The sequence below is a fragment of the Thalassophryne amazonica genome, chromosome 6, assembly GCF_902500255.1.
Source record: "Thalassophryne amazonica chromosome 6, fThaAma1.1, whole genome shotgun sequence".
NCBI lineage: Eukaryota > Metazoa > Chordata > Actinopteri > Batrachoidiformes > Batrachoididae > Thalassophryne > Thalassophryne amazonica.
Window position 1 is genome coordinate 20,238,878 of NC_047108.1, and position 19,529 is coordinate 20,258,406.

General features: G+C 45.0%; 1 protein-coding gene across 1 annotated transcript in view; it reads left to right on the forward strand.

Moving 5' to 3' along the window:
* Window positions 1-19,529, forward strand: part of kcnd1 (potassium voltage-gated channel, Shal-related subfamily, member 1) — a 162,606-nt gene that overhangs the window by 35,994 nt on the left and 107,083 nt on the right. Inside the window, 1 exon segment of the mRNA XM_034171876.1 lies at window positions 4,924-5,636. Within this exon segment, the coding sequence (XP_034027767.1) occupies window positions 4,924-5,636 (713 nt within the window).

The window sequence follows — 19,529 nt, forward strand, 5'->3', positions numbered from 1 at the left end:
ATGGTGGTTTATAGGATGACCTTAGAGGTAAAGAAGAAGAAGACAGCTCAACAAAAGATCAGATGGTGGAAGCTGAAGGAGGAAGACTGTTGTGTGAAATTCAGTGAGCAGGTGAGAGAGACACTGGATGGAGGGGAAGCAATTTTAGACAATTACTGCAGATGTGGTGAGGGAAACTGACAGGCAGGTACTGGGTGTGACATCTGGACAGTGGAAGGAAGACAAGGAGACTTGGTGGTGGAATGAAGATGGTCAGGAAAGTATATGGAGAAAAAGATTGACAGAAAAGAATTGGGATAGTCGGAGAGATGAAGAAAGTAGACAGGAGTACAAGGAGATGCAGCGTAAGACGAAACGAGAAGGCATTTAGCGAGCTGTACAAGAAGTTGAATAGTAAGGAAGGAGAAAAGGACTTGTACCAATTGGCCAGACAGGGACAGAGCTGGAAAGGATGTGCAGCAGGTTAGGGTGTTAAAAGATGCAGATGGTAAGTGTATTGAGAAGGTGGAGGGAATATTTTGAGGAGCTGATAAGTGAAGAAAATGATAAAAGGCTGGATGATGTGGTGACAGTAAATCAGGAAGTGTAAGGGATAAGTAAGGATGAAATGAAGGCAGCTATGAAGAGGATGAAGAGTGGAAAGGCAGTTGGTCCAGATGATATCCCAGTGGAGGCATGGAAATAAATGTCTTGGAGAGATGGCAGTGTAGTTTCTTACCAGATTGTTTAAGAAAATCTTGGAAAGAGGGAGGATGCCTGAGAAGTGGAGACAAAGTGTGGTGGTTCCTATTTTTAAGAGCAAGGGTGATGTGCAGAGCTGCAGTAACTACAGAGGCATAAATTTGATAAGCCACAGCATGAAGTTATGGGAAAGAGTAGCAGAAGTTAGGCTTAGAAAACAGGTGAAGACCTATGAACAGAAATATGGTTTCATGCTGAGAAAGAGCACTACAGATCCAATGTTTGCTCTGAGAATACTGAAGGAGAATTATAGAGAAGGCCAGAAGGAGTTACATTGGGTCTCATGTATCAACGCTGCGTACGGCGATATTTGAGTGTATATGGGGTGTATGCCAAAACGGCTGCGCTACTTGGCATTTATCAATGTGGTCGTTGGCGTACGCTGCGCTGAAAATATACACCGGGTCGAGAGGTGGCGTAAATTATACACCAAAATGAACCAGCGCTGGAATCCACATAAAAATGAAAATGATCAACATGATAAACAGTGCCATTATACAAATCAATGCATATGTTACATAAATAACACTTTCCTGATTATACTACATAATAATCAATACAAATCCCGCCGTTGCGGGATTGTTATGGAGCATGATCTGTGGCCACAGCGTTACTGCAAAGAAAGCGCTGCTCGCCTTTTTCTCCAGACTTCGAGCCTTTTAGCCAGAGCAGCACTGAGCTTAACTTCATGTGGTGTGATCATTGTAGACTATGAAATTGCTAATAACAACTGTAGTTTCATCATTCCCTTAATTCGCCCGTGCTGCAACCAGGTTTTGTCGTCTCCATTCGGTTGTCACAATAAAATAAATACAGAAATACATTTAAAAAATAAAGACATCTGACAGATTAGGCGTGTCTTATTAATTGAGCGAGCAAATATCCACATGTCAAGAATTATTGACATGTGAAAAGAGAATACAGTGGTCCCTCACTATAACGCCGTTCACCTGTCGTGGCCTCGGAGTCTCGCGGAGTGTTTAGTCCAATTTTGCATGCCTTTTTTTTACAGTGTTCTGTGTTCTGCGTATCTGTTTATAAGAATCTTGTTGCCCAGAAGAGAAAAGAGCGCCAACAACTACTCATAACTGTGTTTGTCACACGGAAACAAACACCTGCTGCAGCCAGGTGTGAGTGGGAAAAGGCGCAGCGCCAGGACGCAGAGGCCCGATCTGTGAAATACTGGTGAGTCACTATTAATAATTTCTTATGTGTCCGACCTCGTTCGTTGATCGTTAAAATTAATTTGTTAGTTCTAAATGCCATCATAATTATTTATAGGAAAACGTTCTATTTTTATTTCTCAAACAAATGTTTGGGCCTGAAAACAGTTTGGTATTATTTTCCTACTAAGGTTTGAACTTTGAGAGTGTTTACACACGAGAGAAAAGTGAGAAAATGTTCATGCCTGATTGAGAAAGTGTATAAACTGTGTAGTGAGGGGTTTTAGAGCTTTGAAACGTCTATAATAATTGTAAAAAATAACGCTGACTACGTCGCGGTTTCGCGTATTACGGGCTATTTTTTAGAACGTAACTCCAACGATTAATGAGGGACCACTGTAACACTTTACTTATTATATACTACAAAACAATTGATACGACAGCCGCTTTTGACGCTCTATTGGCACGCGTCGTGATTGGTGGAGCTCTTTTTCATTGCCGTCTCCCGGCTTCCATGTCGTAAAATGAGGGTGTGTCTGAAGTGGAGTCTGAATATTTATGGGCGTGTTTATTATAATTACGATCGTTTCCACCCGCCGCATTTATCAAGATCACGTCAGGCGTACGCCAGAAATGGGCAGTTGCGCACTGCTTGATACATGTCACGGCGACTTTGGTGTATTTCAAGTTTACGCCGTAAATTTACGCCACAAGTGCGCAACATTGATACATGAGGCCCACTGTGTGCTGGATTTAGAGAAAGCTGATGACAGGGTGTCAAGAAAAGTTGTGGTATTGTATGAGGAAGTCTGGAGTGGCAGAGTAGTATGTGAGGGTAGTGCAGGACATGTACAAGGACAGTATGACAGTGGTGAGATGCGCAGTAGGAATGACAGATTCATTCAGTGTGGATGTGGGATTACACCAAGGATCAGCTCTGAGTCCTTTCTTGTTTGCGGTGGTGATGGACAGGTTGACAGATGAGATGTTTGCAGATGACCCTGTGATCTATAGCAAGAGTAGAGAGCAAAATAAGGATGTTGAGGATGGAGTCAGTAGGTAGGAGGAGAAGTTGGTGTGGCAGAGGATAATACAGAGGATGAGGTGAGATGGAAACAGAAGATCTACTGTGGCGCCCCCTAACAGGAAGACGGAAAAAAGGAAAAAGATTAATTGGCATTCACTGCATCCAGAAAGTATCCAGCACTTCACTTTTTCCACATTTTGTTATGTTACAGCCTTATTCAAAAATGGAGTAAATTAATTTTTCCCTCAAAATTCTACTGACAACACCCCATAATGACAATATCAAAAACGTTTTTGTTTTATAAATTTATTCAATAAAAAAAATAAAAACTAAGATCACACGTACATAATATTCACAGCCTTTGCGCAATACTTTCTTCAGGTCTGGGCTCTGGCTGTGCCAGTGAAGGACATTCACAGAGTTGTCCTGAAGCCACTCCTTTGATATCTTGGCTGTGTGCTTAGGGTCATTGTCCTGCTGAAAGATGAACAGTCACCCAAGTCTGAGGTCAAGAGCACTCTGGAGTTTTCATCCAGAAAAAAAAAGCATTGCTGCATTCATCTTTCCCTCAATCCTGACTAGTCTCCCAGTTCCTGCTGCTGAAAAACATCCCCACAGCATGATGCTGCCACCACCATGCTTCACTGTAGGGATGGTGCCTGGTTTCCTCCAAACATGACACCAAAGAGTTCCATCTTTGTCTCATCAGACCAGAGAATTTTGTTTCTCATGGTCTGAGAGTCCTTCAGGTGCCTTTTGTCAAACTCCAGGCAGGCTGCCATGCGCCTTTTACTAAGGAGTGGCTTCCGTCTAGCACTCTATCATACAGTCCTGATTGGTGGATTGCTGAAGAGATGGTTGTCCTTCTGGAAGGTTCTTCTCTCTCCACAGAGGAATGCTGGAGCTCTGACAGAGTGACCATCGGGTTCTTGGTCACCGCCCTGACTATGGTCCTTTTCCCCCGATCGCTCAGTTTAGATGGGCGGCCAGCTCTAGGAAGAGTCCTGGTGGATCTGAACTTTTTCCATTTACAGATGATGGAGGCCACTGTGCTCAATGAGACATTCAAAGCAGCAGAAATGTTTCTGTACCCTTCGCCAGATTTGTGCTTGGAGACAATCCTGTCTTGCAGGTCTACAGACAATTCCTTTGACTTCATGCTTGGTTTGTGCTGTGACTTTCAACTGTGGGACCTTATATGCAGACAGATGTGTGTCTTTACAAATCATGTCAACTGAATTTACCTCAGGTGGACTCTAATTAAGCTGTAGAAACATCTCAAGGATGAACAGTGGAAACAGGAGGCACCTGAGCTCAATTCGGAACTTCATGGAAAAGACTGTAAATACTTATAGACATGTGATTTCATAGTTTATTTATTTTTAATAAATTTGCAAAAATCTCTAAAACCTTTTTCATGTTGTCATTATGGGGTATTGTGTGTAGAATTTTGAGGAACAAATTAATTTTCTTCACATTGGAATAAGGCTGTAACAAAACAAAATATGGAAAAAGTGAAGCACTGTGGATACTTTCTGGATGCAGTGTAACTGTGAAGAATAACAGAGCTTCACAGTGTCTCTCCCAGAGCAGCCGAGGTGGCCAAATGGTTAGTGTGCTTGGTTTCAGTGTGAAGTTTCCTGGTTCAAACCCCACCCCTGCCACATTTCTCCATATAATATGGAGTTGAATCAGAAAGGCCATCTGGTGTAAAACTTGCAACATGCAGATCCACCTCGGATCTGTGGTGGCGACCCTGAGTGAAAAAAGGAGCATCCGAATGGTCTTACTTTTACACAGTATCTGTCCCAGAGGTCCATGTCAAAGAAGCAACATGAATTTATTGAGTTTAAGCTGCTCCCAGTACAGTATGAATTAATGAATCTTTAATGATGTCATGCTAATGACTTTAGCAGACTGTTTGAAAAAGTGTTGGGTGATAAATGAATGGTTCTTTAATCTTTCTCTTATTCTTTCTGCCACTTTGTGAAGGAATATCGAGACAGAAAGAAGGAGAACCAAGAGCGTCTTGCAGAGGACACTGAGGCCAACGAAGCTTCTGATGCCCCTCTTCCTCCTCACAGTACCCCCAGAGAGCGGCTGTGGCGAGCCTTCGAGAACCCTCACACATCCACCATGGCGCTGGTCTTTTACTACGTCACTGGCTTCTTCATCGCCGTCTCCGTGATTGCCAATGTGGTTGAGACTGTCCCCTGCAAGCCCCCTAAAGGCAGGGTCAACGACCTTCCCTGCGGAGAGAAGTATCAGCTGGCCTTCTTCTGCATGGACACGGCCTGCGTGCTCATCTTCACCTTTGAGTATTTGATGCGTTTGTTTGCTGCACCCAGTCGCTGCAAGTTCATGCGCTCGGTGATGTCCGTGATCGACGTGGTGGCCATCATGCCATACTACATTGGTCTGGTCATGCCAGAGAATGAAGATGTGAGTGGGGCCTTTGTAACCCTGAGGGTGTTCCGTGTCTTCCGGATCTTTAAGTTCTCCAGGCACTCTCAGGGTTTGAGGATTTTGGGCTACACGCTGAAGAGCTGCGCGTCCGAGCTCGGCTTCCTGCTCTTCTCCCTCACCATGGCCATCATCATCTTTGCCACCGTTATGTTCTACGCTGAGAAGGGCACGAAGAGCTCCAACTTCACCTCCATCCCGGCCTCCTTCTGGTACACCATCGTCACCATGACAACACTTGGGTGAGTTTGACCGTGTGTTTTTGTTGTTGGTGGTCTGCTGATTGTTGCCTTTATAGGCTGTTCACATCGTCACCATGACAACACAGTGTCTGCACTGTTTGTGCGAACATGTGTTGGCTTGACAAGTCACGTAGCGGCAGTGGTTTCCTGTAGGCGCTGCTGCGTGAGGTAACGGTTTTTAGTGAAACATATTTTAAAACAGTTCTGTGTCACATTTGTTTTCAATGAATTTGCAATTTGTATTTTGGTTTACATTGATAAATAAGACATTAAATCAGTCTAAAGCCGTGGTCACAACCCGCCGTACTTGCACGTGCGTGCAGTCTACTTGCAAAAACGTGGGCTATATTTGGAGATCTGTACATTGTAAGTACTGCCTCAGTACGAATTTAGGAGCATGCAGACACACACAGACACGCCGTAGAGGTTTTAGTGCATGTAGAACTTTCGCTGCGGTCAGGCTGCGGATTCACCAGCAGTACAGATGACGCACGTTGTGAGTACTGCCTCAGTACGGATTACGGCACTCACCACATACTATGGAGGCCAACAGACTTGCATGCACAACGCAGCTTCTCACTTGAAGTTAGACTTTATTTCCAAACTTCAGCAACACAGACACTCCACAGCTTCAGTCTGATAACTAACTGTAACTTTCTGAGGCAAGTAAACACTCGTACAACTGACTGCTGCAGGCTGGACATGCTCATGCATTGCGACGCCGAGAAACACCTGCCGCTCCGGTCCCGCTCATAAAAAAGAAAAGCGACCCCACACGCACACACACACTGCTTTATTGTCAACTCTCTTTATCGTTACACTCCTAGAGACATGCATTGAACGTACTCCCTCCCTCCTCTTGCTACTGCCTCCGTACGTTTTCACAAAAACGTAGTGGCCGTGGCATCCACAGAAAACGTACGGCGAAAAAAAACGCATGGTGGGTTGTGACCGGGGCTTAAAGGTTGATTTTTCTAAAGCAAGAAGTTCATCTGGAATTTGTGTTGTATGAATATACTTGCTGGGGTACCCGGCACTGCCCAGGTTAACCTGTTTTAGACATAACCCAAATATCAATCATTTTAATCAAAACAATTGCTCAACATTTGTTTTTGTAATGCTGATGTCTTATAAATATAATAGTTAAGGGGCTAAAGTTTGTCCAGCAGAACTATAAGAGGTGAACTCCCCAAACTAAGTGGAAATACTTGGTTAAAAGACAAACACATTTGAAGTCCTTCATGCAGATTTTGTTTTGTAATCAAATTTATAACAAAATTACACACAAAAGGTAGGTAACAGTAAATGTAAATATCAATGAATCAAAATTGAGGTAGTGGTGTATTTCACTGTTTTTACATTGCAATTTTACAAACATAAAATGAATGTATTCAGGCAGGAAGGCAAACTGGGTTGTACAGGACAGTCAGGTGCTTAACAGTTGAGAACATAAAGTAGCTGAAGAAAGGGATTAAATAAACAGAGATGGCCAACACATATATAGGACTGGAAATTTGAATCTGCCTGGTCATACCCACAGCCTCAGCCTGCATGTTGTTTTGCTGAGTGTGCTGTGACTATGCTGTGCTGAGTGTGCTGTAGAAAGGGATTAAATAAACAGAGATGGCCAACACATATACAGGGCTGGAAATTTGAATCTGCCTGGTCATACCCACAGCCGGCTATTTTGGGGATAATTTTCAGTTCAACTTTAAAAAAATGGTACCAGTTTGTGGGCAGCACGGTGGCTTAGTGGTTAGCACTGTTGCCTCACAGCAAGAAGGTCATGGGTTCAATTCCCACCTGTGGAGTTTGCATATTCTCCCTCAGTTTGTGTGGGTTTCCTATGGGCACTCCGGTTTCCTCCACATCTAAAGACATGCTGGTTAGGTGGATTGGAATCTTTGAATTGTCCGTAGGTGTGCAAGTGGGTGTGACTGTGTTTGTTTGTCTGTTTTTGGCCCTGTGACAGACTGGCGTCCTGTCCTGGGTGTACCCCGCCTCACGCTCTATGACTGCTGGGATAGGCTCCAGCCCCCCGCGACCCTTAATTGGACTAAGCGGTTGAAGATGAGTGTGTGTGTGTGTGTACCAATTTGTTCCCCATGTCATGAGGATTCAGAATATATATAGTTTTTAGGGCTACATATTATAGTTTTGAAGTTTATCCCGGACAGACAGGCAGGCAGACAGACAGACATATGTAGCCCTTTATGTATATAGATTCATCAGTTTCAAACCTGTTGTAAGTCTTTAGTGTTAAATGCTCTGCTGGGAAAGTGATCTGTGGTGGACTGGAGTTCCATCCAGGTGGAGACTCTTGTCCACATTGTGGTACAGAACACGGGATAAACAGCCGTGTGCCTCAGGGCCTGTCGAGGACGGACAGAGCATACATAAAGTATTCTACTCACAACACCCCATAATGACAACATGAAAACTTTTTTTCCTTTGTTACATATTTTTTAAGAATAAAAACTAAGAAATCAGATGTCCATAAGTATTTACAGCCTTTGTTCAATACACCTTCAGCAGCAATTACAGCCCCAAGTCTTCTTAAATATGATGCCACAAGCTTGGTGCACCTATCTTTGGGCAGTTTGGCCTCTCTCCTTGTCCTCCCCTCAGTCTTAGGCAGCAGTAAATCCCTGTCCATTTGTCTCCTTGGCAGGAGTGTCCTCATTTGTCCATACATGGACAATAACCTGCGTTCGTCCATCACATGTGGATCAGGTCATGTGTTGGTGCAGCACTTCATGTTTGAACATGGGAACAGTCCTCCAGTCACAGGAAGAACATGCGATCAATAATGATGTCAAACTGATGTTTAAGCTCTGTCACTGTGTCTTCTGTCCCCTCGCAGCCTCGTCCTGCTGCCATGTCTCATCATGCTGCAGTTATTGCTTTGCTTCTGTCTTTTATCACCGAGCAAATAAAACCAAACGATAAAGAGACAAAGCAGTAAGTCTAATTCTGCTGCAGGCGCGCGCACACACACACACACGCACACACACACACACTCAGACGCACAAACACACAGACACACGCAAACACACACATACACACACACAGACACACACAAACACTCACACAGACATATACACACACACACACACACACACGCGCAAACACTCACACACACGCACAAACATAGACACACACACACCTGATCCTTTTAGTCATTTGAGTGAAAATCATGTTCGTCTCCTTTGTATTTATACGTCAACATTAAAATGTAAATATAAGAAGTTACGTTGGTTTGTGTTGTTTTAGTTGAAGGTTTTTGGTCTCTGTGGTTTTCTGATTTTGCCACGTGTAGTTTTATTGGTCGACGTCATTAGATTCCAATCACGTCAATCAGAGAGTCTGATTGGTTCATACTGCTGAGGCCCGTTATCGCCCTCTAGTGGTTCCATGTTTAGTTACTGTTGATGATGTTCTGCTCCACGTGAACACCGGCTCGCCTCCGTCTGTGTGAGACAAACCACATGTTCACGTCACTCAATATTTTAACCATCAAACTCGGTCAAAGTTTCAATTCATCGACTTTCCACCGTCATGTTGCATTCCGCCAGCTGGACCGTGTTTACACAGACTCGCTGGGTAGCCAGAATTGTTCTGAGCCCAGAATGCATTGCGCCGGCCGAGATACAGTCTGCTTCTTCATCAGCTTATTATTCCAGCCGCTTTCCACAGATAATGCCGTTGGACATTTTGGGGTGGCTGAGGTGTGGTGACCTTTATGGTTGTCATGGTAACCGTCACCTTCTGCTCTTCCCCCACAGATGACCCCTCACCTGAGGGCACCACTGACTTTTATCTCAGACCTTCAAATTTAAATACTTAACTCTTTAAATTCACATCGAGAGCAACAACAAACGGTCACGGGTTTAAATCCTGCTGCCAGTGAGCAAAGTGGCCAACGCCAGTACTGCAAACATGGTTCTGTTTTTCATGGTACGAGTTCTGTTTTTCATTAACCTTTGACATTTACAAAAAATAAATAAATAAAAAAGGTGATGACATCATATGATGACATCATCAGTAAAACACGATAATCATTCTGTGGTCATTAAAAAAAAAACAAAAAAAAATGTTTGAAGGTGGAACTCGTTAAAGTTTCACATAATTACATGTGATGGTGGAAAATACAAAACTGAAGCAGTTCCTCAATTAACTGAACAGAAAACATGTCAAAAATGAATGGAAACAATTAAATCATTAAAAATTTATTGAGAAAAATATTTGAGCTGAGCTGCATTTAAACTCCTTCAACATACACTCAATAACAGAAATATATTTTACAAATTAACACATTTATTTTCACTCTTATGTTTCATGCCATGAAGTAAAACATCAAAGAGTTCTATACACAAATGCATTAAAATCCATGTTAATGAGCACTTCACCTTCACCAAGTTAATCCGTCCACCGAACACGAGCTGATTACACGCCGCGATTATCGCAAAAAGGTCACAATGCAAACTGTAAAATGTGCCATTTGTATTTGGTGCTTTTGGTAAAGCATCAAGAGGTCAGTTTGACGTAAGACTATAGATCTGGCTGTCCTTACTGGGCGCCATGATGGCAGTTAGATGTAAGGAGCTGGATTTGGCTGTCCTTACCGGGTGCCGTGATGCCGGTTGGAGGTAAGGAGCTGGAGTTGGCTGTCCTTACCGGGTGCCGTAATGCCGGTTGGACAGAAAAAGTTGGATTTGCCTGTATCTTACCGGGTGCCGTGATGCTGGTTGGCCAGAAGAAGCTGGATTTTGCTGTCCTTACCGGGTGCCGTGATGCCGGTTACACATAAGGAGCTGGATTTGGCTGTCCTTATCGGGTGCTGTGATGCTGGTTTGATGTAAGGAGCTGGATTTGGCTGTCCATACTGGATGCTGTGATGCCAGTTGGACAGAAGAAGATGGATTTGGCTGTCTATACCGGTGCCGTGATGTCGGGTGGACAGAAGAAGATGGATCTGGCTGTTCTTACCGGGTGCCGTGACGCCGGTTGGACAGGAGAAGCTGAATTTGGCTGTCCGTACCGGGTGTTGTGATGCCGGGTGGACAGAAGAAGATGGATTTGCCTGTCCGTACTGGGTGTCGTGATGCCGGTTGGACAGAAGAAGCTGGATTTGGCTGTCCTTACTGGGTGCCGTGATCCCGGTTGGACAGAAGAAGATGGATTTGGCTGTCCGTACCGGGTGTCGTGATGCTGGTTGGACAGAAGCTGGATTTGGCTCTCCGTACTGGGTGTCGTGATGCCAGTTGGACAGGAGAAGCTGGATTTGGCTGTTCTTACTGGGTGCCGGGATGCCGGTTGGACAGAAGAAGTTTGATTTGGCTGTCCTTATCGGGTGCCGTGATGCCGGTTGGACAGAAAAAACTGGATGTGGCTGTCCTTACCAGGTGGCGTGATGCTGCTTGGAAAGAAGAAGTTGGATTTGGCTGTCCTTACCTGGTGTCCAGATGGTGGTTGGACAGAAGGAGCTGGATTTGGCTGTCCTTACTGGGTGCCGTGATGCTGGTTGGATGTAAGGAGCTGGATATGGCTGTCCTTCCCTGGTGCTGTGATGCTTCTTGGACATAAGGAGCTGGATTTGGCTGTCGATACCGGGTGCCATGTTGCCGGTTGGACTTAAGGAGCTGGATTTGGCTGTCCTTACTGGGTGCCATGATGCCAGTTAGACGTAAGGAGCTGGATTTGGCTGTCCTTCCTGGGTGCTGTGATGCCGCTTGGATGTAAGAAGCTGGATTTGGCTGGCCTTATCGATTGCTGTGATGCTGGTTTGATGTAAGGAGCTGGATTTGGCTGTCCGTACTGGGTGCCATGATGCCAATTGGACAGAAGAAGATGGATTTGGCTGTCCATACCAGTGCCGTGATGTCGGGTGGACATAAGAAGATGGATTTGGCTGTCCCTACCAGGTGCCGTGATGCCGGTTGGACAGGAGAAGCTGGATTTGGCTGTCTGTACCGGGTGTCGTGATGCCGGTTGGACAGGAGAAGATGGATTTGCCTGTCCGTACTGGGTGTCGTGATGCCGGTTGGACAGGAGAAGCTGGATTTGGCTGTCTGTACCGGGTGCCATGATGTTGGTTGGACAGAAGAAGTTGGATTTGGCTGTTCTTACCGGGTGCCGGGATGCCGGTTGGACAGAAGAAGTTAGATTTGGCTGTCCTTACTGGGTGCCCAGATGGCGGTTGGACAGAAGAAGCTGGATTTGGCTGTCCTTACTGGGTGCCGTGATGCTGGTTGGATGTAAGGAGCTGGATTTGGCTGTCCTTCCCATGTGCCGTGATGCCGCTCGGATATAAGGAGCTGGATTTGGCTGTCCTTACCGGGTGCCGTGTTGCCGGTTGGACGTAAGGAGCTGGATTTGGCTGTCCTTCCTGGGTGCTGTGATGCCATTTGGACATATGAAGCTGGATTTGGCTGTCCTTACCGGGCGCCGTGATGCCAGTTGGGCAGAAGAAGATGGATTTGGCTGTCCATACCGCATGTCGTGATGCTGGCTGGACAGAAGAAGCTGGATTTGGCTGTCCTTACTGGGTGCTGTGATGCTGGTTGGACAGAAGAAGATGGATTTGGCTGTCCATACTGGTGCTATGATGCCAGGTGGACGGAAGAAGATGGATTTGGCTGTCCTTACCGGGTGCCGTGATGCCTGTTGGGCAGGAAAAACTGGATTTGGCTGTCCATACCGGGTGTCATGATGCCGGTTGGACAGAAGATGATGGATTTGGCTGTCCATACTGGTGCCGTGATGCCGGTTGGACAGGAGAACCTGGATTTGGCTGTCCTTACCGGGTGCTGTGATGCCGGTTGGACATAAGGAGCTGGATTTGGCTGTCCTTCCCAGGTGCCGTGATGCCGGTTGGACGTAACATGCTGGATTTGGCTGTCCTTCCCGGGTGCTGTGATGCCGGTTGGACGTAAGAAGCTGGATTTGGCTGTCCACACAGGGTGAGCAACTTGTCATTTTTCTGAACTAACACCTTGCACCTAGCCCCTTGGACTCGTTGGTGCACTTGAACAGTAGATTCTTCCACCAAGATTCAGGACAAGACTTTTCAACCTGGGTTTCTGTAGGCCTTTGTGACATCATAGATAAGGAGTTTTATGGTTTCATAAAGTCAGTCTTTGAAATACCAAGAAAGATGAAAAAATGAAGGACAAGCTAAAAGGAAATATTTAAGCAGAAGTCTGTTCCTGAACCAGAGGTCGGGTCCATGTGTTTCTCCATCAGTCTGAGGTTCGCTTCAGAGCAGTGATAAGGTCATCAGGCGGCACGTCATTGGAGCAGCGCCGCAGATCTCTGTAATCTGATGTTTGGCAAAGTTTGATCAGCTGATATATCTGAACGTTTGTGATGCTGAAAATAAAGTTTATTTATAGATCTGCACTGTAAAACTCCGCTTTTAGAGTCTTCGCTGTTTCATCAATTCAGGTTTATTTTTACATCCCAAAGTCACAGAATGTCTCATTGCGCTTCAGTTCACAAAATTCTACTTCCTGGGTGCCTGGAAGTCTCTTCAGAATGAGGAGAGCGCCAGCCACAGGCCAACATGGTCACAGTTAGAGAGAAACATCACAAAAACACACATGAAAGAAATGAGAACCCTGAAGACTCAAACCATGGTCTGAGTCAGTGATCAGTGCAGGAGCAGACAAAAACTGCACTAACAGCCACCGAGGCCTGACACTCCTTCAGACTCCTCACAACACTCTTTGTGGCTTCCCTCACTTGTCTCCTTTGTCCACTCTAAAAACACAGACTCTAAACCCCCTAAACACAAGAGACGGGATCTGTTCAGCGGTCTTTGTGCGGCCATGAAACCATGTCAAACGCCACATCACACCAAACAGGTGCTCAGCTTCCACCAGGACCTTTACAATGTCCTCGTGGCGTCCTCTCACAACTGTCATGATCACAATGGTCGCCGTGAAGTATGATGTTGCACCTGACTTCCACAGGAGAGTCACCAAGGCCGGAGAACTCCCAAATACTACACAAAAACACCTCGCAGACCACCCCGCGACTGCCCTGCGACCGCCCCATGACTGCCCTGCGACCGCCCGACTGGTACACAGTGACAACAGCAGATCATCCACTGTAACATGACTGGGGTGACGCGACTTTGGACGCAAACTCAGAAAAAAAGAGGAATATCATTTCAGAATCACTGCCAGCGTGTGCATGATGATAGGGGCTGTGTGCCATGAATTTTATGGAGAAAATTCTTTTTATAAAGTGCAAAATGAGTTCCTTGTCCACTGAGTTCATCAGAGAGTTTGTCTTCTACTCTTCTGTAGCTGGTGGTTCATTCTGGGCTTCTGAAAGCTCCAGTGTCAATTCAGGTCAGTGGACATGAAGCTCAGGGGTTGGGGGGCATATTGGGGAGATTCTGTTTTCTTCCTCCTGGTAGGTGTTTGTCCCCTGGGCTGCTGAGGGTGTCAGGTCCTTGTCCTGTTCTGGCCTTGAGGTCTCCACAGACTACAATGGTGATTGTGAGCCTGGCAATGGTCATTTCCTCCTCTAGGATAGAGAACATGTCTTCAGTAAAATGAGGGGATTCGGCTGGAGGAATGTAGGCAGCGAGGAAATTTCTCTCAGTTTGTCTGAGTTTCTTATTTATTTCTAAGCAAATATAAAAAGTTCATTTTTTGATGACCTTAAAGGAGTGGGTCAGTTCTAATTTGTACCATAATATGCATATGTCATGAACATGAACGTGTGAAGCTCTTCAGCATCTCACCATTTTTTCAGTAAATGCTTCTGAAGAGCATTAGCATGGCTAAAAATCTTCAGCTTCTGAAGGGTTCCCCCCTCCCCAACTACAGCCCTCTAAACCCTGTCATTTTAAGCATTTTTTAAATTTGCATCTCACATGCCTGGAAAAGAGTCCTCACCATGTAATTTAGGTCCTTCAAACTTTTTTTTCAGTAAATGCTTCTGGGGCGCATAAGCATGGCTAAAAAAAACTTCAACTCCTGGGGGGCAAAACCCGCCATAACCCCCTGCCACTTTAACCATTTTTAGTGTAAATTCATATTCACACTTTTCAGCTAGTTGACAGCAGGCTGCACAACATGGCCAAATTAGCTGAACTTTCAGGTCTTCTTGTTAAGAAAATCCTCCTCTACACCACTTCACCAGGAAGCTGTATTTTCTATTTTCTATTAAATTTGTATTAAGTTGTAGAGATTTGCTATCAGTATGAGTTTAAGGAAGATAATTCTAGATTTTAAATTAAAATGTGTGAAATACCAAGTGTTCCAAGACTATTGAGGGCAATTGAGAAACACTTGGGCAGCATCTTACATCTCAAATAAGTAAACAGAGCATGAATCAGCTGCTATGTGCTCATGTTATTAACCTAAAATCACCGGAGAAACACGTATACCATACCATACCATACCAGCTTTATTTATAAAGCACCTTAAGACAGCCTGCGCTGACAGAAAGTGCTGTACACTAAAAACAAAACACAAGTTAAAATACAATAAAATGAAGATAAGAACCACTAAAATACAACTTAAAACATTATCAAACTAAGCCTCATTTGTATCAAAAGCCAAGGAATAAAGATAGGTTTTTAAACAAACTTTAAAAATGGCCAATGAGGGTGCCTCCCTAATACCCAGAGGCAAACTGTTCCACAGTTTGGGAGCAATAGCAGAGAAAGCCCTGTCCTCTCTGAGCTTTCTCTTCGACCTAGGCACTAGCAGGAACAGCTGGTCAGCTGACAAGCGAGACCGACTACGTACATAAGGCTGAAGAAGCCCAAAGAGGTACGACGGAGCTAAACCATGAAGAGACAAAAACGAACATAAGAATCTTAAAATGGTCCCTTGTAAAGTGCTTTGAGCGTCTGATGCAGATGGAAAAGCGCTATATAAATGCAGTCCATTTACCATTTACTATTACCCTAAAATGAACGGGCGACCAAAGAAGTGCGGCCAGGACAGGAGTCATATGTTCCCTCCTCCGCGGCCCTGTCAGAAGCCGCGCCACAGCATTCTGGACCAACAGTAGATGGGAAAGAAGGGACTAATTTACTCCCACATAGAGCGAATTGCAGTAATCCACACAAGATGACACAAAAGCATGAATGACCATCTCGAAATGTTGCCGGGAAAGAAAAGGTTTCAATGTTGTCAAACACCGCAAGTGATAAAAACCAGATTTCACCACTGCTGCAATCTGACTGTCCAATTCAAGATCACAATCCATTTTAAAACCAAGATTAAGAATAACTGGTTTAAAATATGCCTCCAGGGTCCCAAAAACAACAGAGAAGGACTCACAAAGCATACTAGGTCCAAAAACTGCCACCTCTGTTTTCTTTTCATTAAAACTCAGAAAATTCAGGGCAAGCCAGACTTTAATATCTTCTAAACACACCAAGAGCCATTTTAAAGACTGACCATCCCTTTGAGCCACCGGCAGATAAATCTGATAATCATCTGCATAGCAGTGAAATAAGATCCCATGTCTTCTGAAAATAGTCCCCACAGGCAGTAAATATAAAGACAATAACAGAGGCCCCAAATGGAGCCCTGTGGGACGCTGCATGTCAAAGGGACTACAAAAGATTCAAAGCCATCCACATACACAGAAAATGACCTGTCAGTCAGATTGGACCAGAACCATTCAAGCACAGTACCACCAATGCCCACCAAGTGATGTAGCCGGGATAATAAAATACTGTTAGATTCAGCAAAACCAAGACAACAGAATTACCTTCGTCACATGCAAGAATAAGTAACGCCGACTCTGTGCTATGAAATGGCTTAAAACCTGACTGAAACTCTTCCAAAATTCCATTATCATTCAAAAAATTACAGACAAGAAAGGTAGTTTAGAAATGGGCCTGTAATTGGCCAAATAAGAGTGATTGAGACTGGGTTTTTTCAGCAAAGGCTGGACCACTGCATGTTTAAATTTTGCCGAAACCACCCCGGAAAACTTTATAATTGCCAGCACCAGCTGCCCGATGCACCACAAAATTTCTTTAAAAAAAACGTGGGGACACAGGATCGGAAGAAGAACCGAATTTGATGTGCCCTACTACATCTTCCAAAAATGAAAAGCTCACAGGATCAAACTGAATAAAAGTGAGAGGACAAGAAACCAAAGCAGATGGGTCAGATGTAGGAACTAAGATAGAAGCCCTAATATTGTCTACTTTGACCACAATTATGTGTGGGACCAATTACAGACTGAACCAAATTGAAAAAATCAAGAAGGCTGAAAAGTCTCTTACCTGTGGCCTATCAGGATAAACACACATGAATATTAAAATCTCATAAGGCAAATATAATAAAAGGCAAATAAAATATAAGGTGACCTAAATTAAAGGAGAAATGCCGCTTTTAACAACCTGCACCTCCTTTATGGCATAAAATACGGCCGTTTACCTCACTGGGTCCTATAACTAGGACTCTGTGGTTCAGATGATGTGATCATCTTCAAATCTGGCTCAAACATTTTTCTTCTTCTACTAAGGTGGATTAGAACTCTATGGGGAAGACAGCGCCAACTATTGTACAGGAGGGACCTAGCAGTCAATATGTGTCACCGATTTCAAAATGGTTCTTTTCAACCAGACCTGTGCTGCTGTGACATGTCAATCATCTGGGTGGCACCTGGGGTGTCAATCAGATTTCAGGGGAGTCCAGTGCAACTCAGCTACACTCATGCCAGGAAGTGTTCAATATTTGACATTTCCTGCTTCACTGTGAACTCAAAATGGGGCACTTCCTGTTTGGGACTCAGTGTACCATGAGCAAGTTGTGTGCCGTGCAGTGGCATGCAGCTCGTATTAGCGTACCTCCTGAGTCTCTTCCTTGTTTGATTCGTGTTAGTTTGGTGGATGGTACTACAAGTTCTCTATAGTTTACAGGGCAGCCGGATGGACCGTCTCCTCTGTGTCGTGTCTCCTGTAGGACAATGACGTCTGTGTTTGCAGTTTCTTTGGTGAAGTCTGGGTTCCTGCTCTTTAGGCCAAAATTAGTTGACTTCAGACCTCGTATGTTCCAAGATGAAATAGTCAGTAATTTGTGTTCCATGTTTCAACATGTTTTTCCAGAGGGTTTAGGCCTGGACCAGGGCTGTGTAGAGCTCGCTCAGCATCTGTGGTATGCTCAGGTCAAAGTATGGGGCTCTGTCAGGTGCAGGGATAGGGATTGCTCTGCTTACAACCTGCACATATGTGTGGTGTGGTGTTGGCAAGAGGGGGTAGGTTGAGCCTGGGGTGCGATGAGATGTCCTCTGGCTGTTGCAGGGTATCCTCTGGGTGTCGCAGGATGCCCTCTGGATGGAATGGGCCCTTTGGGTGCAGCATGGTGTCCTCTGTCTGCTACAGGGTGTCCTCTGGGTGAAGCAGGTCCTCTGGGTGCAGCAGGGTGTCCTCTGGTTGGAGTAGGTCCTCTGGGTGCCCCAGGGTGCCCTCTAGATGGAACGGGTCCTCTGGCTGCTACAGGGTGTTCTCTGTGTGCAGCAGGTCCTGTGGTTGTTGGCCTGGGTGAGGAGCTCCTCTGTTGGTTGTTCCTATGGGAGGTGTTTAGTCTGCGGTTGAGTGTGATGTCCTTCAGGGTCTTTGCAAAAACTGGGACTGCTGCCTTGAGGACATGCACTTCATCATACAGGCTGTGCAGGTCTAGGGTGGTGCGGGGTGCCAGATAATCATTTGGCTTCAATGCACACTCTCTGGAGATTTGTGTGTTTATTCTTTGGATGAGGGCGGGCTGGAAGTCCCATCTGGGTAGCCAGGACAGCATGACTACCTTTGTGTTGGTAATGTAGCTTTTTCTATCACTCTCTTGATTGACATTACTACAAGTCTTCTCCCTGCCTTCTCAAGCCATTCATGCCAGTGTGTATAATGATGTGGCTGGAGGACCCCGGGCGGTCAGTCAGTAGATCCGTGGCCTGTCTTGTATTGTGGGTTGTTTGCTTGTCTGCATTCTCACCTTGTTTTGTAGCTTTAGCACCTCTTCTTCTCCTGCCTAAACACCTTCTCGTTATCCCTGAGCCTTTTCACCTCGGCCCAGAGCTGCCTCGTCTCCTAGTTGTTTTGAAGTATTTTCATCACAGCCAGAGATCAGCTAGGTCTCTCCCCCACCTCGCTGTCACTGAGTTTGGGTGGAGGGTTGGTTCTGTCTTTGGTTGTTGTATGCCCAGATTGAAGTGTGATGCGTTTGTGTTCCATTTCCACTTGTCTGACCTCTAACTGAGTGAATTTGTCTCTCAGCTCAGTTAGCAGGAGGACCTCTGTGGTGGGGGGTTGGTTTTGTTGTTGTTCTGTCATGTTGTCAGCAGAAGACTGAAAATCAGAATCAGAATCGCCTTTATTGTCATTGTAATTTGCATTACGAGATTTGAGTGCAACTCCAAAAAGGTGCTTTCCGTGGTGCGAGTCATTTTTAGCCAAATAAAAGATAGTGAAATTTAACGGTAAATTATTCAGAGTATATGTACAACGAATATAAACATAAGGTAAAATAAAATAAAATGTGGACCAAGTAAAATGTAAAACGAGAATTATATACAACTGTGGAATCATATTGCATGGGAAAATTGCACATGGTTTACAGATATTGCACAAGAAACTTGAAAGGTACGGATTACAGTGATTTGTTATTGTTCAGTGCAGTGATAGCTCTGGGGAGAAAGCTGTCCCTGAGTCTGCTTGTCCTAGTTTTGATTGACCTATACCGTCGGCCGGAGGGTAGTAGATCAAACAGGTGGTTGCTGGGGTGGGATGTGTCTTTGCTGATGCTGGCAGCTCTGCTGAGGTAGCGAGAGCTGGCAATGTCTTCCAGGCTGGGCAGAGAGCAACCAGTGATCCCCTGGGCCATTTTGATCACCCTCTGCAGCGCTCTCCTGTCT